Source organism: Trichechus manatus, unplaced genomic scaffold (genome assembly GCF_000243295.1).
Source record: "Trichechus manatus latirostris isolate Lorelei unplaced genomic scaffold, TriManLat1.0 scaffold00073, whole genome shotgun sequence".
Lineage (NCBI taxonomy): Eukaryota > Metazoa > Chordata > Mammalia > Sirenia > Trichechidae > Trichechus > Trichechus manatus.
Window position 1 is genome coordinate 10,191,779 of NW_004444009.1, and position 24,941 is coordinate 10,216,719.

General features: G+C 43.1%; 2 protein-coding genes across 3 annotated transcripts; one reads left to right on the forward strand and one right to left on the reverse strand.

The window, feature by feature from the left end:
* Window positions 1-2,358: 2,358 nt before the first annotated feature.
* On the reverse strand, window positions 2,359-13,292 carry DCLRE1B (DNA cross-link repair 1B). 2 transcript variants are annotated; one of them, XM_004380439.3, is made up of 4 exons: window positions 12,860-13,292; window positions 11,987-12,152; window positions 11,333-11,515; window positions 2,359-4,321 (listed from the first exon to the last, which is right to left on the reverse strand). In XM_004380439.3, exons 1-4 carry the CDS (start codon window positions 13,046-13,048, stop codon window positions 3,222-3,224), a joined length of 1,638 nt encoding a protein of 545 aa, XP_004380496.1. In that variant the 5' UTR covers window positions 13,049-13,292; the 3' UTR covers window positions 2,359-3,221. The 2 variants fall into 2 exon arrangements, with proteins under 2 accessions (XP_004380496.1, XP_023590671.1); XM_023734903.1 differs by lacking the exon at window positions 11,987-12,152 and having other exon boundaries at window positions 12,860-13,247.
* Window positions 13,293-13,477: 185 nt separating this feature from the next.
* On the forward strand, window positions 13,478-22,727 carry AP4B1 (adaptor related protein complex 4 subunit beta 1). Its single transcript, XM_004380383.3, has 11 exons — window positions 13,478-13,729; window positions 13,837-14,025; window positions 15,465-15,689; window positions 16,387-16,517; window positions 16,905-17,052; window positions 17,522-18,018; window positions 19,049-19,132; window positions 20,281-20,384; window positions 21,153-21,360; window positions 21,551-21,832; window positions 22,095-22,727. Exons 2-11 carry the CDS (start codon window positions 13,913-13,915, stop codon window positions 22,517-22,519), a joined length of 2,217 nt encoding a protein of 738 aa, XP_004380440.1. The 5' UTR covers window positions 13,478-13,729; window positions 13,837-13,912; the 3' UTR covers window positions 22,520-22,727.
* The last annotated feature ends 2,214 nt before the right edge of the window (window positions 22,728-24,941 follow it).

A 24,941-nucleotide genomic window follows, 5' to 3' on the forward strand; every position in this document is an offset into this window, starting at 1 on the left:
TGGACTATAAGGCATAAATGATACTGGTGAAGAGTGTGCTTCTTAGCTCAAGTAGATACATGAGACTAAATGGGCAGCTCTTGTCCCGAGGCGAGATGAGAAGGCAGAAAGGGACAGGAGCTGGCTGAATGGACATGGGAAATCTGGGGAGGAAAGGAGGAACATGCTGTCACAGTATGGGGAGTGCAACTAGTGTCACACAGCAGTGTGTATATAAAGTTTTGTATCAGAAACTAACTTCAACTGTAAACTTTCATTTAAAGCATATTTAAAAAAAAAAAAAGACAATTTACTTTAAGGAAACAATAAGGAATTTTTCCATTATCAAAACACAAATATGCGGCCAACAACTAAATTCCTCTAAGCCTTTTTACTTCCTCATCTGCATTCATATCAAATCTACTTCAAGGAACATGTGTGACACAGCACGTGCCAAGAATACACAGGCTCCCCTCGTGGCTAGAAGATAACGCCAATATGGGGGCCCTTCTACTGAGGACTACCTTATCTCTCCCAGACACCTCTGGGTCACACAGATATGAGATAGCTAGAGGCTCCTCAAAGAAGTCAGGCTAAGACTTGCTATGCAGCTTAGTAAATATTGACTTAACATGAGATGAATTTTCCATATGTCAACATGTGCCATTCTAATGATATCATATGAACTTAACGAGTCTTCAAGGTATTTTAATGCTATCCTCTTCTGCAGAAAGGATGGTAAGCAACCCTTTTTGGAGGGCAGTTTTGATACAATTTGCATCAGGAGCTTAAAAATGTAATTCCACTTCCAGTAAATTAAGGAAATAAACAAAAATGCCAACATACATGCAGAAGGATGCTCATTGTAGTATGTATAATTGTAGAAAGATAGCATACAAAATGTTGAACAATATGGAAATGGTTTAACTAAGGTAGACCCACATGATAGGATATTATGTAAGTATTAAAAATGCCTTTTTTGAATAATATTTAATAACATGGGGAAATGCCCGAGATATTAAGGAAGTAAAACGCAGGACATAAACCTATACAGTATTATCTCAATTTTGAAAAAAAAGTATGCATTTGACACATTTACATCCACAGAAAAAGATTAGAAGAAAACATATCAATTGATCTGCATGGAGAAATAACTGCTTTTTTCTTCTTTATATTTTTATGATTTCCAAAGTTTCTCTTTTATACACAGAATAATTTTTTTTAAACATAACCAGAGGCTAAGAGAACCAACATTTGAGTCAGAATCAACTCAAAGGCAGTGGGGTATCATGTGCTAGGAGCCCTGCTGGTGCAGTGGTTAAGAGCTATGGCTGCTAACCAAAAGGCTGGCAGTTCAAATCCACCAGCCGTTCCTTGGAAACCCTATGGAGCAGTTCTACTCTGTCCCATAGGGTTGCTATGAGTCAGAATCGACTCAACAGCAATGGGTTTGGTTTGGTTTTGGTATCATGTGCTAGTGCAGTACTGGTTGTTTAGTGATAGAATTCCCACCTTCCATACAGGAGACCTATGTTCAAGTCCCAGCCAATGCACCTAATATGAAGCTACCACCTGTGTTGCTATGATACTGAACAGGTTTCAGAGGAGCTTCTAGACTAAGACAGACCAGGAAGAAAGGCCTGGCAATCTATTTCTGAAAATCAGCCAAAGAAAATCCTATGGATCACATATGAGGATGGCACAGGACGGGGAAGCATGGGGTCGCCATGAAATGGGGCCAACTCAACGTCAGCTAACAGCAACATTTGTGTACTAGGCACTGAGCTAGGGATTTTACCAACTATTTAATATGATCTCCAGAGCAATTACAAGAGGCAGGTATTTGAGCCCATTTTACAGATGAGCAACTGAGGCTCCACTATTTCAGCAGTTAGCCCAGGGTGCCCTGGATTCAAGCCCAGGACAATGCCCATGTATTCCTCCTGTACCACACGCCTTGCCTGCTGCATCTCCTAGTAGGCCCATGGGAGGCTTACAGCCAAGGTCATTGACAAAACACAGCAGTGTACAGCTTGCTCAAGAGCAAGACTTTGTTTTGCATATCTCCTTCCAAAAGCAGAAAACCCTGCTGCCCTCGTCCCACCACCCCCAGAAAAGAACATTCTTCGTTTCAAGACTCACGGCTCCATTCTGAAGCTGTTTTTATTCACATGTCCAGCTCTACAAGCCTGTGCCCTCTGAGCCCATTCCCTCACAGCCATGGTACCTGCTGGCGTGCTTATGGGTTTGGCATTTTGTCAGGTCCTAAGCAGGACAGGGCAGAACTGCACACTCCCACCCCTTCCAGCCAGCTGGCATCCTGGTCTCTTCCCTGGATACGAAAACACACAGGATGTGTGCTCCTGCTCCCTACTCAACTCAACCCAGCGGGGAGGAGGGGCAACAAACATCCCAGCTATGCGAACAATCAGAGGAATAGCTCACAGCACACGTGATCTTTTGTAACTTTATTTCAGCCAAATTGTCAGGGACCCGGAGCAGCTGGCAGCCTGACTGTTCAGCTGGGCTACAGGTACTGCCTTGATAAGGGGTACCCAACCCCCTAGCTGGTTCTGCTCCAATAGGTCCTCAGTGACACTAACTGCAGTCCCTCATGAAGGAGTCAGAGGTGGAATTTTTCACCACTGATCCAAGAAGGCCTCTTCATCGCTTCCTGTTCTCTCCAAGAAGCAGTAACAGGAAGTCACTTGGATGGGGTCACAGCAAGTCAGTGACACTCAGGATTGGAACGTGCTGCCTGGGCCACCACTTAACCAAATCATATTGACCGTCCAGCACCACAGTTTGTTCATAACTTAAAAATAGAACTACCTAGGGACTTTAGTCTGGGAAGAGGGAGAAGGGGACACAGCAGATGGGACATGACACACAAAATAACAATGGAAAATAATCCGCTCCTTCTTGATTCTGACTCTATCTCTGTTTTGCACCCACATAAAAGGGTTGCATGTTCAAAAAAGTTTGAGAAATACTGGGTTAGACGAAGTTAAACAGATTAAATTCCTGCAGGACTTCTCAGAACCTTTAATGTACTCACGTATACTGTGAAGGGATTATGATGAGACGTGCTTTTCAAACATACTCAACTATAAAACTAAGGATTCCATAGGGACTAGGAAGTGCTGTTGCAGGGTGAGCCCTTAGGGATCCAGGAAGATAGAAAAGCAAGGCCCAAAACAAATAGTGCCATCAGCCACTATCTTCAAAACCACAGTGCTGGATCAAACAAGGGTGTCATTCTGTGCTCTCCTCTGTACTTCAGCAAGGGTTCTTCGGTATTTTTCCACTTGCTGGTCAAAGCTCCTGGAAGAGAACTCTGCCTGGAAAAAGTTCACTGGAGTCAGGAGGTATTTTAGTGCCAGGCCCCTGAACCCAGAAGTCAGAAGAGGGCCAGCCCTGCTGCTGGGAGACAGAGAAGAATCTTTGCCAATCCAAGCACTCTGGTTCCCTGTGGTTGCTGGGCCATCATTGTCTCCCCTGGGTAACAAGTGGGGCTCTAAACTAATTTCCTCCCCAGTTTTCAGAGAGATAAACTCCTCATCTGTACACCTTAACTGCACCGACAAGCCCAAGGGGGCAGTCACCACAGTTGCCATCCCCTGAGACTCACAGAAAGGGACTAACAGATCCCATTCTTTGCTGTAGAGGTCTGGCAACAACTGCTTCTTGACCTGCAAAGTACAGGGGGAGGGCTGCTGCTCAAGGTCCCCAGGCTGGGGAGAAAGCTTCTCTTTCTTGACCTTCTTTGAGTCCCTGTCAGGTTGACACTGATCAGCATTTTCCTCAAGGGATTCAAACACAACACCCTGGGTTCTCGGCTTCTTTAGCCTCCTTTCTAGCAGCCAGAGGAAGCTCTGTTTTCTAGAGTTGGAACTCATGTATTGCCTCACAGAGGCTGGAATCAAGGGCATAGAGAGCCTGGGGTTCAGGCTGTCCTGAAAGTAGTGTCTACAAGGCTGTCCACTGACAATGGGCACCACCTGGCAGGGCTTCAGTGCTGCCACAAAGGCACGAAGCTCAGAGTAGGAGGAATGGTCAGAGTAAGGAATGATGTGGATATCAGGGTGGGAGATGTGGATTTTCCGGCTTGTGGGAAGGATAGCAATAGTAGGGTGGGTCCGGTTCCAGTGCAGCATGGTAGAAAGGCAGATCTCTGTACGGTCCACAGCATGGATGCGGCCAGCATTCTCCTCCACTGTGAACACATCTGCCAGACCCAACAGCTGCACCAACTCCAGGCGCCGAGGACTCAACACCACCCATGTCCGAAACTCCAGGGCCAGCTGCTCCAGCAGGGACTCCTTTCCCAGGCTGTAGAGTCCTGAGTTATTTTAAAAGGATTAGAAGAAGAGGAGGAAAAGAATCTAGCTATTGGGGAATCCTAATAAATCAACCAATGTTTAACAAAAATGCAAAAAACTCATGGGGCAATCAGGGAGTGTATCAGAGAGGAGGTGACATATGAGCTGAGATATATGAGAATGGTGGGGGGCAGCACGCAGAATCACTCATTCATTCAGCTCAGAAAGGAAAGCATTCACCAAGTGTTAGGCAGTATGAAGACAAAAAACGGAAGTCTCAGTCCTCAAGAAGTACAATCTGCTACACCTATGTTCACTGCAGCATTACTTATAACAGCAAAAAAATGGAAACAGCCTAAGTGCCTTTCAACGGATGAATGGATAAGCAAAATGTGTGGTACACACATACAGTGGAATACTATACACCATAAAGAACAATGATGAGTGTGCAGAACATTATAACATGAATGGATCTTGAGAACATAATGCTGAGTGAAATAAAGCAATCACACAAGGATAAAGATTGTATGATCTCACTTTTATAAGAAAACAAAAATATATATACATACACAGAGACCAATGTTCATTGGTAGTTACCAGGGACGGGTGGGGAAGAGGGGGAAGTCACTCTTGAGAGCATAGGTACTTGTTATTTTTGGAGATGGGAAAAGTAGCACAGAATATGGGTGTAACGAGCACAGCCTGACGAAAGTAAACAATGCCACTAAGAATCGCACAAGAGAAAAAGATGCTTGTGCTAAAGAATATAACGTATATGATTTGGCAACAACATCAACAATAATAAAAAAATGAGTGTATGGTCACATACATATGTGTATAGGCATATACACATATACAGGTAGGTAAAGTGAATATATATGTGTACACAGATACAAGTATATGTACTTGTACGTGTAGATATTTGAATGAGGGAAAAATATATACATGTATGTTAAAAAAGAGAGCGAGAACACAGCTGGAGGCAGAGAGACCAATACAAAGGCTGTCATAGCAAGAGGATAAAGACAGAGTTGGAACTGACTTGACAGGAATGAGTTTGGGTATTTTTTTGTTTGTTTGGTTAATAGGGATAGAGGAGCCCTGGTAGTGCAGTGGTTAAGCTCTTGGCTGCTAACCAAAAGGATGGTGGTTTGAACCCACCAGCCGCTCCACAGAAGGATATGGCAGTCTGCTTCCATAAAGATTATAGCCAAGGAAACTATTTTTGGTTTAATAGGGATAGATTTTTGGAAGTAGATCACCAGGCCTTTCTTCCTAGTCCATCTTAGTCTGGAAGCTCTGCTAAAACCTGTTCAGCATTACTGCAACACTCAACACTCAAGCCGACACTGACAGATGGTGGTATCTGTGTATGAGGTGCATTGGTTGGGAACTGAACCCGAGTCTCCGCATGGAAGGTGAGAATACTACCACTGAACCACCAGAAAATGAACCAATGAAAACCCTATGGATCACAACAGTCCAACCCACAAGAAATCACAAGGATGGCACAGGACTGGGCTATATTTCGTTCCATTGTACACGGGGTTGCTGTAAGTTTAGGGCTGACTCAACAGTAACTAACAAGAACAACAGGGATAGAAAAAAAGAACTGGACTGAAGAAATGTTAAGAAGGCAAAACAGACAAGATTGAATGAGTAAGTAGATATGAAGGAGAACTGCAATAAGAATGACTCCAAGATCTCTAGCTGAAGGTAGTGTCATTGATGGAGACTCAGAATTCAGGACAAATAATAGGTTGAAGGACAGAATGATGAGTTCAGTTTGGATGTGTTATGTTTGAGGTATCTGTGACATATCTGGGGTAGATATCAAGTGGGCAACAGGACCAACCTGTTTGAAGCACAGGAGATAAAAGTTGTCAAATGCAACAGAGAGACTCAGTATAAACAAAATTACAGAGGCAGGGAAGATCAGGGTGTATTGGTGGAATGGCAATCATCCCAGTTGGACTGGACCGTGGAGTATATGGAAGGGTAGAAAGAAAAATGAAATACTAGGCCAAAAACCTTAGCTTGAGCCAGATAGGGGAGGATTCTGGGTGTCAGAATAAGAAGTCTGTAGGTTACAGGAGAAAATAAAAGACTTCTGATTATACAAAGAATATGATCAGAGCAGGGCTTTACAAAAAAGATAATACAGCAGCAGTGTTATTCAATGGCTTGGCTGAGAAGAAGCTAGAAGCAGAGGTCCCAGTTAGAAGGCCTAATATCTACGTAGAAAGAAATGAAGACCTGATTTGGGGTAAAGCTTATGGTAATAGAAGGAACAGATGCTGTTTGTTTCATTTAGACCTTTTCTGAAGGTCTGTTTCAAGTCCACAAGCAGATTGTGAACTCCTGAAAAGAACGTATACATTTCTTTTGTTGTTATTAGGTGCCATCGAGTGGGTTCCCACTCATAGCGACCCTATCTACAACAGAATGAAACACTGCCCGGTCCTGCGCCATCTTCACCATCATTGCCATGTTTGAATCCACTGTTGCAGTCACTGTGTCAATCTATCTCATTGAGTGTTTTCCTCTTTTTCGCTGACCCTCTACTTTACCAAGCATGATGTCCTGCTCAACGGACTGGTCCCTCCTGATAACATGTCCAAAATACGTCAGATGAAGTCTCACCATTCTTGTTTCTAAGGAGCATTCTGGCTGTACTTCTTCCAAGACAGATTTGTTCATTCCTCTGGCAGTCCATGATATATTCAATATTCTTGGCCAACGTCATAATTCAAAGGCATCAATTCTTCTTCGAGCTTCCTTATTCATTGTCCAGCTTTCACATGCATATGAGGCAATTAAAAATACCATGGCTTAGGTCAGGTGCACCTTAGTCCTCAAAGTGACATCTTTGCTTTTTAACACTTTAAAGAGGTCTTTTGCAGCAGATTTGCCCAACGCGATACGTTGTTTGATTTCCTGACTGCTGTTTCCATGGACGTTGTTTGTGGATCCAAGTAAAACAAAATCTTTGATAACTTCAATCTTTTTCCATTTATCATGATGTTGCTTATTGGTCCAGATGTGAGGATTTTGTTTTCTTTATGTTTAGGTGTAATCCATACTGAAGGCTGTAGTCTTTGATCTTCATCAGTAAGTGCTTCAAGTACTCTTCTCTTTCAGCAAGCAAGGTTGTATCATCTGCATACAACAGGTTGTTAATGAGTCTTCCTCCAATCTCTTCTTCACATAGTCCAGCTTCTCAGATTATTTGCTCAGCATACAGATTGAATATGTACGGTGAAAGGATACAACCCTGATGCACACCTCTCCTGATTTTAAACCACGCAGTATCCCCTTGTTCTGTCTGAACAACTGCCTCTTGGTCTATGTACAGGTTCTGCACGAGCACAACTAAGTGTTCTGGAATTCCCATTCTTCGAAATGTTACCCCTAATGTGTTATGATCCACACAGTCGAATACCTTTGTGTAGTTAATAAAATACAGGTAAACATCTATCTGGTATCCCCTGCTTTCAGCCAACACCCATCAGACATTAGCAATGATATCCCTTGTTCCATGTCCTCTTCAGAGCCTGGCTTGAATTTCTGGCAGTTCCCTGTCGATGTACTGCTACAACTGCTTTTGAATGATCTTCAGCAAAATTTTTCTTGTGTGTGATATATCAATGAAATTGTTTGACAATTACCGCATTCTGTTGGATCACCTTTCTTTGAATGGGCACGTATATGGATCTCTTCCAGTCGGTTGACCAGGTAACTGTTTTCCAAATTTCTTGGCATAGGCAAGTGAGCACTTCCGGTGTTGTAGCTGTTTGTTTAAACATCTCAATTCATATTCTGTCAATTCCTGGAGCCTTTTTTTTTTTCCAATGCCTTCAGTGCAGCTTGGACTTTTTCCTTCAATACCATCGGTTCTTGATCATATGCTACCTCCTGAAATGGCTGAATGTCAACCAATTCTTTTCGGTACAGTGACTGTGTATTCCTTCCATCTTCTTTTGATGCTTCCTGCGTCATTTACTATTTTGCCCATAGAATCCTTCTATATTGCAACTCAAGGCTTGAATTTTTTCTTCAGTTCTTTTAGCTTGAGAAATACTGAGTGTGTTCTTCCGTTTTGGATTTCTAACTCCAGGTCTTTGCACATTTCATTATGGTACCATTATTTTTTCTTCTTGATCTACCCTTTGAAATCTATTCAGTTTTTTTACTTCATTTCTTCCATTCGCTTTAGCTACTCTACATTCAAGAGCAAGTATCAGAGTCTTTTCTGACACTCACATTGGTCTTTTCTTTCTTTCTTATCTTTTTAATGAACTTTTGCTTTCTTCATGTATAGTATTCTTGATATCATCCCACAATTCGTCTGGTCTTTGGTCATTAGTGTTCAGTGCATCAAGTCTATTCTTGAGATGGTCTCTAAATTCAGGTGGGTTATACTCAAGGTTGTACTTTAGCTCTCGTGGACTTGTTTCAACTTTCTTCAGCTTCAACTTGAACTTGCAAATGAGCAACTGATGGTCTCTTTTGCAGTCGGCCCCTGGCCTTGTTCTGACTGATGATATTGAGCTTCTTCATCATCTCTTTCCACAGATGTAGTCAATTTGATTCCTGTGTATTCCATCCAGTGAGGTGCATGTGCATAGTCACTGTTATGTTGTTCAGAAAAGGTGTTTCCAATGAATAAGCTGTTGGTCTTGCAAAATTCTATCATGTGTTCACAGCATCATTTCTATCACCAAGGCCATATTTCTAAGTACCGATCCTTCTTCTGTATCCAACTTTTGCATACCGATCACAATAATTATCAGTGCCTCATGATTGCATGCTTGATCAATTTCAGACTGCAGAAGGTGGTAAAAATCTTCATTTTCTTCATCTTTGGCATTAGTGGTCTGTCAGTTTGTCATACTGTGGTGGCTTGTGTGTTGCTGTGATGTAGAAGCTATGCTACCGGTATTTCAAATACCAGCAGTGTCACCCATAGTGGACAGGTTTCAGTGGAGCTTCTAGACTAGGACAGACTAGGAAGAAGAACCTGGTGATCTACTTCTCAAAAAAACTGGCCTGTGAAAACCTTATGGATAGTAGCAGAACATTGTTATAGTGCTGGAATATGAGCCCCTCAGGTTGGAAGGCACTCAAAATGAGACTGCCTCCTCAAAGTAGAGTCAACCTTAACGACGGGGATGGAGTAAGGCTCTCGGGGCCCTAAATTGCTGGTGTGGCATGACTCAAAATGAGAAGAAACAGGTGCAAACATCCATTAGTAACTGGAACCTGGAATGTACGAAGTATGAATCACAGAAAATTGGAAGTTGTTAAAAATGAAATGGAACACATAAGGATCAATATCCTAGGCCTTAGTGAACTCAAATGGACTCGTATCAGCCATTTTGAACTGGACAATCATATGGTCTACTATGCTGGGAATGACAAATTGAAGAGGAACAGCACCACATTCATTGTCAAAAAGAACATTTCAAGATCTATCCTGAAGCAGAATGCTGTCAGTGATAGGATAATATCCATACTCCTACAAGGAAGACTAGCTAATATGACTATTATTCAAATTTACACACCAACCACTAAGGCCAAAGATGAAGAAATTAAAGTTTTTACCAACTTCTGCGGTCAGAAATTGATTAATCTGGCATATAGTAGGGGCTTATTAAATATTTACAAAATTAATCAAGCCCCTACCACAGCACCCTTCTAGACAGCTGTGCCTCTCTAGATAAATTCTGCTCTGAAAAGCTAAAGATTGGTTAGGGCTGATATTTCTTTTTTTTAATATTTAATATTTATTTTTGGTGAAAATATACACAGCAGGTCATACACCCATTCAACAATTTTTACATGTATAGTTCAATGACACTAGTTACATTCTTCTCATAGGACTGATATTTCTGCATATGCATTCAAGCAATCCTGACAGTAGAGACTATTTCTCAATCAATTCGGTAATCATTCTGCAAGGCTATATAATTTTTGAATGCCTTTGTTTAACCCCACTTTGAAACTTCTTTCAGAGTTTCAAAATATTCATGAATGGTGGCAAATCTTTTTCCTTTTGAAGATTACTATAATTTTGGAAACAGCAAAAAAAATCATTCAGAACTAAATCTATTATATTTTTTTAAACAAAAATGGATTCTCACAAACTATCTCAAAACACAACTCCAAAATAAGAGTCCCAAAAATGTTGTGTACCATTGTAGAATCACTAGAACAGGCATGTAGCTATTTTTTTCAAGGTATCCAATTTAAAGCACAACACTCAGTTAAATTCTAGGTTGTGATAAATTTCATTCAGTTATATAACAAATATTTTGAATGCCTCTGTCAGTAATTAACTTAGGCATCTGGGATATATCCACAAGTAAAACAAAGAGCCCTGCTATCATGGAGCTTACATTTTAGCAGCGGGAGATAGACAATAAAAACAATACAATAAACAGGTAAATTATGTAATACATTGCAAGGTAGTAAGTGCGGTCTTGTCCCTCTCCTACTAAAAACCCTTCAACAGCTCTTTGTGCTAAGAACAACGGTTACATTTAGAATCAGTTCAAAATGGCTTATAAGCACTCTTTCGTCCAGCCCCACCTGCCTCTTCAGCCTGTTCTCCCGCCACTCTCCCCTTCATCCACTGCACTCCTGTCACACTGGCTGCTGCTTCTCAACAACATAAACATAAAAGTTCCTTCCTACCTTGATCCATACTCTCGAGGAATTTACAGCTGTCGGGGGTGGGGGGATGATGGGGAAGGAAAAGTGTGTGTGTGCAGCAACACATTAAAACAAAATGGAAAGAGTATACTGGAAAGTGATGAGTACTGTAAAAAGACACAAAAGTACAACTATATACGTGATCAGCAGTTAGGAACGTGGGGATGGGGGTGGCTGGCCGGTTGTTTTAAATAAGGTGATAAGGATAGGCTTCATGGAGGAGGTAAGATATGTACAAAGACTTGAAAGACGTGAGAACATTCAAAGAACCTAGATTTACTGGCTATGGGTGAGAAAAAGGAACAGAAACCACTCACCGATCTTTATATTATGTTGTGGGTACTTTCGAATGAGTTTGATAATCTGGTGGGTAGCTTCTTGCTGGGAAGGAAGAATCAGGGCTGGGTTGCAATTGGTGTTGTCTAGGTATAAGGTATGGATCTGCTTCCCCAATCTCAGGGCTGGCTCCTTTAGCATGGATGGTGTATATCGAAAATCACCTGGAAGAACAATATGAGAGGGGCAGAGGATTGCTTGGGAATCCCCATAAGAGCTTCTGCTCCAGGGTATTTCAGGATTTGGTCAGCTTTCCCTGATTCAGGAAAGGGATGGTCCCTGCTCCAGGAGTTATCAGGGAGAATGTGTGGTCACCATGATGACCAGAGACATAAGTCAAAAGAATAGAAGACAAGCCTCTCTCAACTCCAACAACAGATGGGCATTTGTTTACTAGCCTGTGGAAAAACCATCATCTGATTAGGCATTGGGCTTCTTTGTGTATACCTTCTTTGCTGAACTTTCCCCATTCTGCTCCTGTTTTTTAATTACTCTACTGGTGAGAAATTGATTGAAAAAGGGTCACTGTTCTTATATGAGATGAAGCCAGATGGTCTCCTGACTTCTATCGAGTTAAGGTTGCTCAAGAATAGTGTCTATGCTGGGAAAGTGGGAGGGACCCCTCAGAGACCCACCTGTGTAGAGGATGGTTCCAAAGTATCCTTCAAAGAGAAACATGACAGAGCCAGGGCAGTGATTGGCATCGATGAGGGTTACAGTCATGGTCTCTTTCCCAATTTCATCTAGAGGCAGTACGTGACTCTCACCAACCTCCAGGGCTCGGATCCACTGCTTAGATACCTGAGGAAACAGTTGGTCATCCCAGTGACCACAGACTCTCCTCCCTGATACCTCCCTGGAGCAGGAACTATCCTTTTCCTGAATCAGGGAAAGCTGACCAAATCCCAAGACTCCCTGGGGCAGAAGCTGTAATAAGGCATCCCAAACAATCAGTCCTTCCTCCTCCCTCTTTCCACCCCACCCTTTGTATGACTGAGTTCAGAAAACAGTGTAGTTGGTGATTCCCAAGCTTTCCTGATCATAATAATCCCTTACGCCACTTGATTTTAAAAATCCAGCCAGATTTCCAAGAGCTGCACCAGCCATACCTACTGAATCAGACGGGGTGTGGGGGAGAAGAGCCTGGAGAATCTGTATATTTAACCAGCACATTAGGTGGATTCTTAAGATGAAGTAAGTTTGGGAAACACCGGCCTAGTGTATGTGAAAAGTATGAATAGTCCTCATCTGGACTAAAAGACCGCCCCAATTTACAGCTGAAATATCCCAAGTTGGCCAGTTGGAAGCCACACTCCTATCCTGGGCTAAAGAAGCACTTCTGTGTTTAAACAACTCCCAATTTTGGAAAATCAGTCCTCCTGGTTCCCACTCGGTTAGGGTCCAAGGCTGTGACACATATCCTTCTCCCTCAAAGTCTCCGCCCTTGAGTTTGGAGTCCCCCAGATGCCTGGCCCATCTCCATGGAGGCCGACTCCAGCCCCCCATACCTGTAGGCGACGATGCAAGAGGTGGGCAGTGACTGGGGAGCAGTAGAGGGGCCGGGCCCAGGTGCTAGACAGGCCCACGGTGTGGTCCGAATGAATGTGGGACAAGAAGAAAAGCCGCGCGGAACCAGCCCGGCGCAGGCTCCAGAAGTCCACAGCGATGGGTGTATGGGGGATCAGGACCCCATTCATGGTGACGAGGTTGGAGAGTTACCAGTGGAATCTTCATGGGGATAAGGCTCCCGCGTGAGGCTTCCCCAACGGTGCCCCTAAAAAAAGTCCTGCTCGGGCAGGAACAGGGCCAAGAAACCTAAGGGAAAGCCAACACAGTGGAGGAAGAAATTACTAGAGTGGGTAGAAAGAAGAAAGTAGCCCTGCCCATGGGGGCTGCGCTGGGATCCAAACCGTGGAAGACAGTCGACAGACCACCACCTCCACCCGCGCAGGAGCGAGGGCCCGGCCTCAGCACTCAAAGCGCGCGCTTCTGGGCGGAGACAGGCTAGAGTAGCCGATTTCCGATAGCCCATCACAGGGAGCTGCGCGGCTGCGCCTTGAGGTGAAAGGTTGGGAGAAGGGCGCCCTAAGGTCGCGGTGTACGCTCAGCTTCGCGCTCGCTGGGAGAGGGTGATTGGCAACTGAGGCGGGACTTCCGGAAAAGCCTGATTGGGCCTATCGGTAACAACAAACACGCGTAGGCGCAAAAAAGGCTGGAAGTGGCGAAGGAGGGGTTCGCGGGCTCTCGCTGGTGGGATAAGAAATCGGGCAGAGGGCCGAGACGCCGTCTTTGAGGGTTCAGAGGTCTATGGGTGGAGCGAACTAGCTTGGAGGTCGGCGGAAGGGCCTGAAGAGCCTAGCGTGGGGCTTTCTGGGAAGGTAACAGGGTTAAATGGCCGAGGGCCAGGGTTCGGGACCTGGCGTAGTGAGGCTGGGGTGGAGTCACGCCTTTGGTGCGTTCGCTGACTGACGTTTTCTTTACGCAGGTCCCCACATCAGGGGCTAGGAGCACGAGTTACCTAGGTAGGATCTGTGGGAACTACCCCGTGACGGTTCGAGAAGATGCCTTACCTTGGCTCTGAGGACGTGGTGAAGGAGCTGAAGAAGGCTATGTGTAACCCTCACATTCAGGCTGATAGGCTGCGCTACCGGAATGTCATCCAGCGAGTGATTAGGTATCGCCTGAATCCCTTAGCGTCGTCGCTCCCCCACTGCAGTCCCCATCAGGGCTGCCTACCCCAGGCCAGTCAAAATGAGTAAATGAACTTTCATACATGGCAGTTTTATGATTTGATTTTTATCCTGTTTCTCTGGAGTGCCATCGCAGTCGCCCTTGTGGGACTTCTTTTACTCACCTGGGTGGATTACATTCAAATCACAGGCTTCAGCAATTACATTTATATTAAAGACTCCTGGATCTGTATATGTTTAGTCCAGACTTGCTTTGTTAGCTTCAGACCCGCATATTCTGCTACTGCTTGGCATTTCCATTTGGATAGTTCACAAACACGTGTGCAAAATAGCGCCTACATCATTTCCTCCTTCCCAAACCTGCTCTTCTGCTTATATTTGTCTTGAATGTCACCAGCAAGTCAACCAAGCCAGAAAGAAACTTGGAAGTCAGCTTTGATGACACATGGTTCTTGAGTTCTCATGTCAGATGCTACGGATTCATAGTTCTCTTTTTTGATTGGCACTGCTGTTCTGGTTCAGGCCTTCATTACCAAGGCAATTGCAGTAGCTTACCAGTAGGTCACCTTGCCGTCTCATTACAATGAGAATAATTTTCTCAATATGCAAATCTAAATACTTACCTTTATTGCCTATAGCTGTGGTTCTCAAACTTTAGTATGCACAAAAGTCCTTTGAGATGCTTTTTTAAAAAAATGTAAATATTTTTAGTAGAATGGGGTGGAACCCAGGAATCTGCATTTTTAACAAACATCCCAATTGATTGTGATAGGAGACAACAGTTTGAGAAACAGCGAATGAACAGAATAAAATCCAATCTTATCATAGCACCCAAGGAAAACCCAACCTAATTCAACTACGTGCATATAGACAATCAAAAGAATGCCATTCTTGCTCATGTCTACGTGTCTTAATAGCGTGTATCATTACCTTTCTAGTGAGCTCTTGCTCATTCGGCTCAAGTTATTTCCTTTGTGAGGAAACTTTTGACTTCCTGGCAGTATCAGTCCTCTGGATTCCCGCTGCGCCTTGTATATTACTTCAATTATAATACTTGATTACAGCGTACTGTAATTATGGATGGTCTTTCTTGGCTTCTTACTAGACTTTGAGCTCCTAGAGGTCTGAGACCATCCCTTCTTCAATATTGTGTCCCCAGAGCATATCCCTGGAATGTAAAAGCTCAATTTCGCTGGAACGTATAGTGGTTCAATAAGTGTTTGTCTAAATATGAATGGAAAAGCAATGTTTATTGTAGGCCCATGGTGTAAAGTATTGTGTAATAGACAAAGTTAGGCCTGGTTGCTTCCCTCTAACAGATCACAGTCTGGTTGGATAACCAAGGCATATGTAAGTAAAACTCACTCTGTGTAGGTTGGAGATTTTGTATTTTACTTCTTCCTGCTGTGTGTCTTGGTTTCAGGCACATGACTCAGGGATTGGACATGTCCAGTGTTTTCATGGAAATGGTGAAGGCCAGTGCCACTGTAGATATTGTCCAGAAGAAGCTAGTTTATTTGTACATGTGCACATATGCCCCCCTGAAACCAGATCTGGCTCTTCTTGCCATCAATACACTGTGCAAAGATTGCTCGGATCCCAACCCAATGGTCCGAGGGCTGGCACTACGGAGCATGTGTAGCCTCAGGTGAGTCTCCTCTTACCCATCCCTTCCTCAGTGGCTGATGAGTTCAGGCGGACATGGGGCAAATGTTTAATGAGGCCAATTTGTTTGATCTCTTTAATACTAGGGAAAATAGTATTGTACCCTAAACTCAGATTTTTCTGCCATTGCTTTGGCTTAATAAACTATATTGTATGGTTTTGTTAAAGGTAGTTTTCCATTTTCACTCTCAGTGAAATAGTCCATGGTTTTGGTTAAAAATTTCTAAACACAACTATGTATATATCTTTTGTACTGCCTTTGCAAGGAGTCCTGGTGGCACAGTAGTTTAGCATTCAGCTGCTAATTGAAAGCTCAGCAGTTTGAACCCACTAGCTCCTCTGTGGGAAAAAGATAATGGCTATCTGCTTCTGTAAAGAATACAGCCTTGGAAACCCTATGGGGCAGTTCTACTCTGTCCTATAGGGTCACTATGAGTCAGAATCAACTCAGTGGCAAGGGATTTGGTTTTTTTGGTTTGGTACTGCCTTTGCAGTATTATTCCAAAAGAAAAGTCAAATTTTGGCTTTTTAAGTATGGCAGAGGCTTTCTCTTAATTCTTCATAGTCTGAGAGATGGCACATCCAAACATCTACTAAATTCTCTGTTAGGTACAATAGGTGTTGAGTTATGTCAAAACTAGTATTTCAGGATCTGGCTGACTCCAGTATGTGTTGTTTAGGATGCCTGGTGTGCAGGAATATATCCAGCAGCCTATTCTCAGTGGTCTGCGGGATAAGGCTTCATATGTCAGGAGGGTGGCAGTCCTTGGCTGTGCCAAGATGCATAATCTCCATGGAGACTCTGAAGTGGGTAAGTTTCAGTGTAATCCATCATGGTCAATATTCATTTGAGCCTCTATTATGTGTATGACTTTGTAAAAGGTTATATAGCTTTGGTAGAGAATAATAATGTAGCCCCACTTCTATACATTTTTCTTTGAGTAAAATGCAGGACTTGATATTTTCTAGATCAAAGAAGTCCTTTCTTCCAGGCCCAATGAGCTCCTTTGCATTAGTGAATGTGGACCAGGCTAGAGATGAGCCTTGTTGCCTTGCACGTTGTTAGTGCCTCTTTCATTTTGTCATTGTGTCACTTTGTAGAAGCTCAGCTTTGTCTGCCTGGAGTTATTACTCTGGCTCTATCTCTGTGATGCTGAAGCTTTTCTTCTTTACCCAAGATCTTTGTTCTCTTTTGTAGATGGTGCCCTGGTAAACGAGTTATACAGTTTGCTGCGTGACCAGGATCCGATTGTGGTTGTGAACTGTCTGAGGTCTCTAGAGGAAATTCTGAAGCAGGAAGGGGGCGTTGTCATCAATAAGCCCATTGCCCATCATCTCTTAAATCGGTTTGGATGCCTCAGTGCTCTTTTTATTATGGGATCTGCATCCTGGTGGAATCTTGTTGATGTGTGGAATTAAGAAGAGGTCTTGAACAATTTCTGTAGGGTAGAAATGATAGTGAACCATAACCATTAACTGTGGTGACAGGTTCTGCCCTCCTCTGCAACCATTGTATCCCCAAAAGTAAGCATTTATACTGCCTTAAAATGTAGAGAATCTGGATCCAGGGTACACTGATTACATCTTTGATCTTACATGAGTGTGCATGTGTACTGTCATCTCATCTTGGAATTTAAAGCCTATTTTGTGTAAACTTTAACTAGTACATATAAAGAATGATTCATTTATGGCAGAGCCTATTTTTAAGAATTCTCCCCTTGTTATGATGTACAGCCAACTGGTGACATCGCAGTAGCATGGAGATGGTCCTCGTTTTGTTGCTAAAATAGTGTTTTTGTTTCCTCTTTTGGATAGAATGTCAAAACTGGACCAATGGGGCCAGGGTGAAGTACTGAACTTTCTGCTGCGCTACCAGCCCCGCAGCGAAGAGGAGCTGTTTGACATTCTCAATCTGTTGGACAGCTTTCTCAAGAGCAGTAGTGCAAGTGTGGTGATGGGGACCACCAAACTCTTTCTGATCTTAGCCAGAAACTTCCCCCACGTACAAAAGGATGTGCTTGTACAAGTCAAGGGACCTTTGCTAGCTGCCTGTTCTTCAGAGAGCCGTGAGCTCTGTTTTGCTGCCCTCTGCCACGTACGCCAGATCTTGCATAGTTTGCCTGGTCACTTTAGCACCCACTACAAGAAGTTTTTTTGCTCCTACTCGGAGCCCCACTACATCAAGTTGCAGAAGGTGGAGGTGCTGTGTGAGCTGGTTAATGATGAGAACGTGCAGCAGGTGCTAGAAGAGCTTCGAGGGTACTGCACTGATGTGTCTGCCGACTTTGCACAGGCCGCCATCTTTGCCATAGGTAGGTGTCTGCTGCTTTTCCTTCCTAAGTGCCTAGACCAGCCAGCTAGAAAGCTGTGGCCAGAGGAATTCTAGAAAGCAAAAGAGAGTGAATCTTGCCTCAGAGACAAGGTACTCTGAACCAAAGGCTTGGGTCAGTCACTACAAACAAAGAGGGGGGGAGTTTTTATTGTTTATAAGACAGGACTTGCCATATTTCCCGGGATAGAGAATACAAGTATCTTGCTTATTATCTCCCCACCTTTACCCCTTGTTTTCAAGGAGCCCTGGTGGCTTAACTTAAGCTGCAGCGCTTAGAATTTGTATTGCCTTTTGTTGTTTGCTATCCAAAATGTTTTTCTGTATGTCATACCACAGTCTTGTGGGGCAGTCAGGGCAAGAGGACAAGTTTTATTGACATAATTTTAAAGATAAGAAACCCAGACACAAAAAGATTATTAATTTGCCCACGGGTCGTATAATTCTGGAACTAGGAGTGGAACCCAGCCCCCCTGACTCAAAGCCTGATATCAATTCACCACCAGTCATTTCTTGAGCTTCAGCTGTGGCCTATGTATTGTGCTGAGTAGAGATTAACACAGAATAGATCCTAAATCCAATGACTTTTTCTTACTACTCTGTCTAGAACTTAAGGCTGGAGTGATTCATAAAATGAAAGCAGCTGGGGAGCTAAGTTTTGGAGCCCTTCAAATAGAGAAGGACGAGGAACCCTCAAATTTGGAATAAACTGTGGTTATTTGTAGGGATAGAGAAGTGGGAGCAAAGAGGAGAGTAGAAACCCTGCAGTCCATAGACTGCTGTCAGGTGTTCCCTGCCAGGAACATTCCTGTGCAGGCATGCTATAATAAGCACTGTGCCTCATATCTTGCTGTCATGTAAACACCTTTGTTACTGAATGTTTTCCACCCCAAGGGATGCTTTTTTTTTTTTTTAGATATTTCTGGTTCTCTTTCTTTGGTGGGAAATGATTTTAGAATGAGGTCCTAGTATTTGACCTGACACCTTTCTCTCTGCATTGTCTTCCTCCGTAGGTGGCATTGCCAGGACCTACACAGATCAGTGTGTGCAGATTCTAACAGAGTTGCTGGGGCTTCGACAGGAGCACATCACCACAGGTAATGTCGACTCTTCCAGATTTTTTTGTCAAGGGCCTGGTCTATGGTAGTTGCTCAAAAAATATTTATTGTTGAATAAATCATATAGAGTTTTTTAAAACTGTTCCTTGAGTTGTCATCTGTTCCTGTTGGAGAGGAAGGGTCTAATAGAGTAGAGTTCAGGCTGCCGCAAGTCTATAGGGCTGTACTGTAGATAATGGAGGGGTACTAGGATGACATTGGCTTGTTCTCTCCCCACCTTTACCACCTCTTTTCAAGAAGCGCTGTTAGTACAAACGAAAGGTTGGCAGTTTGAACCGGCTCAGTGGCTCTGTGGGAGAAAGACCTGGCAATCTCCTCCCACAGAGTTTACAGTAAAGCGTTTCTGCTCTGTCACATTGGGCACTATGAGTCAGAATTGACTTGATGGCAGCTAACAACAACAGCCCCCTCTTAGGAGTCCCTGGGTAGCACAAATGATTAAGTGCTCAACTACTAACTGAAAGGTTGACAGTTCGTAGCCACCCAGAGGCACCTTGGAAGAAAGTCTTGGTGATCTACTTCTAAAAGATCATAGCCGTTGAAAACCCTATGGAACACAGTTCTATTCTGAAACACATGGGGTCACCATGAGTCAGAATTGACTCAACGGTAACTGCTACCGCCTCTTTTTGCTTTATGGAAGTCTACTATAGGCAGTGTCTTCCAGGGCTGGGACAAGGGTAAGGCAAATGAAATGCCTAAAATGCAGAATTTAAAGAGATACCTACTCAGGTTTCCGCAAGTGCCAACTCTGAGAGTCTCCTTACATTTTGCACCCTATGTATATTTCTTGCCTCACCTTAGCCCTGGCTCTGGTAGCTCTATTTGTTCTGTCTTTAGAGTATCAATCAACAACAACACTACCCCACGTTTGCATACATCTTTAATTTTCCGAAGTACTTTCCCATACATTAGCCCGTTTATTCTTGAGGCAATCTATTAAGAGCAACATTCATTCAAGAAATGATTGCCCATGTCAGACATTTCCTAGATAATCATTGATCACACTTTCCACACCCATTTTACAGAAATTCATCCAGAAGTCTAATGTGAGTACATATCTCTTAAGACTCCTTCCAGCATGGAGGCTCTAACCTTGTGATCTCGTATCTTGGGCTGTGTTCTAGCGGTGGTGCAGACTTTCCGAGACCTGGTTTGGTTGTGCCCTCAGTGTACCGAAGCTGTGTGTCAGGCCCTGCCCGGCTGTGAGGAGAACATTCAAGATAGTGAGGTAGACTGTTATCCTCCTTTACTTCACGGCAAAGAGGAGGGGGAATGCTTAGGATCCTGCCCTTGGAAATGGAATCACGGTATTCTTTCTACCCAGGCTCTGAAGTGGACACTCTTAGAATTGATTGCCATCTCAAATTCTTTTTTGGTTGTAAATGGGTTTTAAATTGTAAAAACACGAGGGTTTATTTATGGTTTTTATTACATGTACTTTGATACTGTTGTTCTCTTGAACAGTTTTGAGTCAGAGGTTTAGACCATGGAATTTTCAGCAGGAATGAGCATCAGAATCACCTGTGGAATTTGGATAAAGCTTTGGACTTCACCCCACCCAGGTCTACTGACTTAAACCTTCAGGGGTAGGGGAGCCTAGACACATATTTTTAAGAAGCTTCACAGATTTCTCTAAGTTAATAACCACTGTTTTGGAGTAATTTGGAGGAATTATTTTAGTAGCTTCCACTGAAATGAAACATTAAACCCTAAATCGGGGCAGAGGCCCCAAAGCTGAGAATACTTACTGCTTATCAACGTAGGTATGAGTCTTGAAACTGTGTCTAGTTTCATTCCCTTTTGTGCCTTGGAGTTTCATTCCTGTTTGTTGTAGGGGATGTAGTGGGTGAATTGATACAATATAAGTTAAAGTGAATAAAAGATTATACCTTTTCTCCTGGCCCTAGGGAAAAAGCAAAATCAGCCGTTGTCTACTACCGTCTGTGTTCTGAAGAGCCAAGTGTTGAATACCTCTTCTTATTCCTTCATTCTCTAGGGGAAGCAGGCACTTATTTGGCTACTTGGGGTCCACGGGGAAAGAATTCCCAATGCTCCTTATGTGTTGGAGGACTTTGTAGAGAATGTGAAGTCAGAGACGTTTCCAGCTGTAAAGATGGAGCTACTCACTGCACTGCTGCGCCTTTTCCTCTCACGACCTGCTGAGTGCCAGGACATGCTGGGGCGTTTGTTATATTATTGCATAGGTAGGTTCTTCAGAAGGAAGTAGTACTTGCCTGAACCCACAATTGAAATTCTCACAGCTTTTATTGTTTGGTGAGTCAGGTCTGTGACATGAGATGAAAATGTGAATGTCTTCTAGTTTCCTCCCTCCTTTTTTTTTCTCGTCTATTATGTTTTTGTTTTTAATTAACTCAATCTGTTGTTTTACCTCAGAGGAAGAAAAGGATATGGCCGTACGGGACCGAGGTCTCTTCTATTATCGCCTCCTCTTAGCTGGTATTGATGAAGTTAAGCGGATCCTGTGTAGCCCTAAATCTGACCCTTCTCTTGGACTTTTGGAGGATCAGGCAGAAAGACCTGTGAATAGCTGGGCCTCAGACTTCAACACACTGGTGCCAGTGTATGGCAAAGCCCACTGGGCAACCATCTCTAAACTCCAGCGGGCAGAGCATCATGGCCCAGAGGTTCCTAACACTGCATCCTTTGCCACATCAGGTAAAAATACCCCTTATGTTACATTTTATCATAATAAATCTTAATCTTTTGCAATGACTGGTAGAAAGTAGAGTGCTCTAGCTATATCTCAAACTGTTACCTGAGTTAGAGCCTTTGTGAACAAGAAAGACATTCATCATTGGTTATTTAAGCCATTTATCCAAAGATAAAAATCACATTGTATACTTTGGAGAATTTAGATAAAAAATGTAGTCCTATAGATTAAAAATTTCACTTAACAGAAGCTTTCTGATCCTTTTAGGACCCTTGATTCCTGAAGAGAACAAGGAGCAGATACAAGAACTCCCTGACTCTGGAACCCTCACACTAGTCCCCAGTCACCAGATCACTGCTGAGTATTTTGAGAAAACTTGGCTTAGCCTCAAAGTTGCTCATCAGCAAGTGTTGCCTTGGCAGGGAGCAGTCCATCCTGACACCCTCCAGATGGCCCTGCAAGTAGTGAACATCCAGACCATTGCAATGAGCAGGGCCGGGGCTCAGCCATGGAAAGCCTACCTCAGTGCTCAGGACGACACTGGCTGCCTGTTCTTAACAGAACTCTTATTGGAACCTGAGCACGTGGAAATGCAGATCTCTGTGAAACAAAATGAGGCAAGGACTGAGACACTGAACAGTTTTATTTCCGTGTTAGAAACTGTGATCAGAACAATTGGAGACATAAAATAATAATGTATTCTGGCTGCTTGTCCTGAGATGGATAGCTGTCAGAGTTCCTTAGTGTTTTTTTTTAGAGCTGTTTGTAAATCCATGTGATAGTAGATGCAAAGGAGAATGGGAAATCTAGGAATCGGTATTCTTAGGTTTTTTTTTTTAATTTTACTTTAGATGGAGGTTTACAGAGCATATTAGTTTCTCATTAAACAATCAATACACACATTATTTTGTGACATTGGTTGCCAACGTGACATGTCAACACTCTCCCCTTCTTAACCTTGAGTTCCCCATTACCAGCTTTTCTTCCCCTCCTGCTTTCGCATCCTTGCCCCTGGGCTGGTGTGCCCATTTAGTCTCGTTTTGTTTTATGGGCCTGTCTAATCTTTGGCTGAAGGGTGAACCTCAGGAGTGACTTCAGTACTGAGTTAAAAGGGTGTCCAGGAGCCATACTCTCGGGGTTTCTCCAGTCTCTGTCAGACCAATAAGTCTGATCTTTTTTTAGAATTTAGAATTAGAATTTTGTTCTACATTTTTCTGCAGCTCTGTCCAGGACCCTCTGTTGTGATCCCTGTCAGAGCAGTCAGTGGTGGTAGCTGGGCCGACTGGTGGAGGCTGTGGTACTTATGATCCATTAGTCCTTTGTGCTTATCTTTCTCTTGTGTCTTTGGTTTTGTTCATTCCCGCTTGCTTCAGACGGGGTGGGACCAGTGGACATAGCTTAGATGGCTGCTCACAAGCTTTTAAGACCCCAGATGCTACACCAAAGTAGGATGTAGAACATTTTCTTTATAAACTATGTTATGCCAGTTGAGCTAGATGTCCCCCAAGACCATGGTCCCGAGCCCTCAGCCCAGTAATTCGGTCCCTCAGGGAGATTGGATGTGTCTATGAAGCTTCTATGACCTTGCTTTGGTCAAGCTGTGCTGACTTCTCCACTATTGTGTACTATTGTACCCTTCACCAAAGTTACCACTTATCTATCGTCTAGTTAAGTGTTTTTCCCTCCCCACCGCTCCGCTCCCTAGTAACCATCAAAGATTGTTTTTGTTTGTAAACCTTTTCATGAGTTTTTATAATACTGGTCTCATACAGTATTTGTCCTTTTGTGATTGACTTATTCACTTAGCATAATGCCCTCCAGATTCATCCATGTTGTGAGGTATTTTGCAGATTCATCATTGTTCTTTATCTTTGCGTAGTCTTCCATTGTGTGTATGTACCATAGTTTGTTTATCCATTCATCTGTTGGTGGGCACTTAGGTTGTTTCCATCTTTGTGCTATTGTGAATAATGCTGCAGTGACCGTGGGTGTGCGTATGTCTGCTCATGTGATGGCTCTTATTTGTCTATGATATATTCCTAGGAGTGAGATTGCTGGATTGTATGCGGATTCTTATGTTTTTTTCCAAAGACCATTGACTTATTCCTCTTAGGCCAATTGGCGAATGGCCCCACTTTTCCATGGTGACATTGTAAAGGTTCATGTTGGTAATGGATATTGCAGTTTAGGGATGGGGTGAAAATGGGATCTGGATTTTTTTCTAATCAATTTTAAGGATTGTTTTTGAAAACTGATTCCCTTACATGGGGGTCATCTTTTCTACCCTGGATTATTTGCGATAAACTCTTGACTATTCTCATATTTCCCATCATGCTTTTTAGGCCAGAGTCTAAAGTCCTTACTGTGGCATATGAAGTCCTTTATGATCTGTGTTCTGCTTACGTCTTTAGTGTCATGTCTCATGACTCCCAAAAACACCCTGTGTTCTGGCAAAAGCAAACTGCTTGCAGTTCCTTGAATGCACTGGGCTCTCTCTCAGCTCTGTGCATTGGCACCTGCTTTTATTGCTTGCCTAGAACATTTCCTCACCCCCGTATCTTCTTTATTTAAGTAACAATGTTCAGCTTAATTATGAACTCCTTTGGGAAATTTTTTGTGATCCTTACTGCCTTCATTAGGGGTCTCCTTCAAGCTGTCAAAGCAGCCAATGCATACCTCTAAGCATTATGATTACTTATTATTGTTTATTGAGATTGCGTATTTTCTTGTTTTTCTTCCTCACTTTTAATTTTATTCATACTTGGCCATATTTTATGCATTAATTGACACAACTTCTGATAACAGATAAAATTATGGTAAACTGTAAGTAAGACCACAGAATCCAGAACAGGGAAAATGAAAATACCAGTTAAGACCAGCTCAGGTGGAGATGGGGAGGTACACAAACGTTCAGGCTGCAGCAGCCTATGTAGTTGATATTGTCGAGCCTCAGATTTGGCTCTGTGAGAAAGCTGGCAGTTGGAGTAAAGGGAAACAGATAAATGATTGTTATCAGAGATATATAGTTGTCATCAGAGAGGAAGAAACTTTCCAATTCTAGTTTCTAAGAGAAATTGCCATGTAGTTTCACATAGTTGGCACTGAGTCATATGT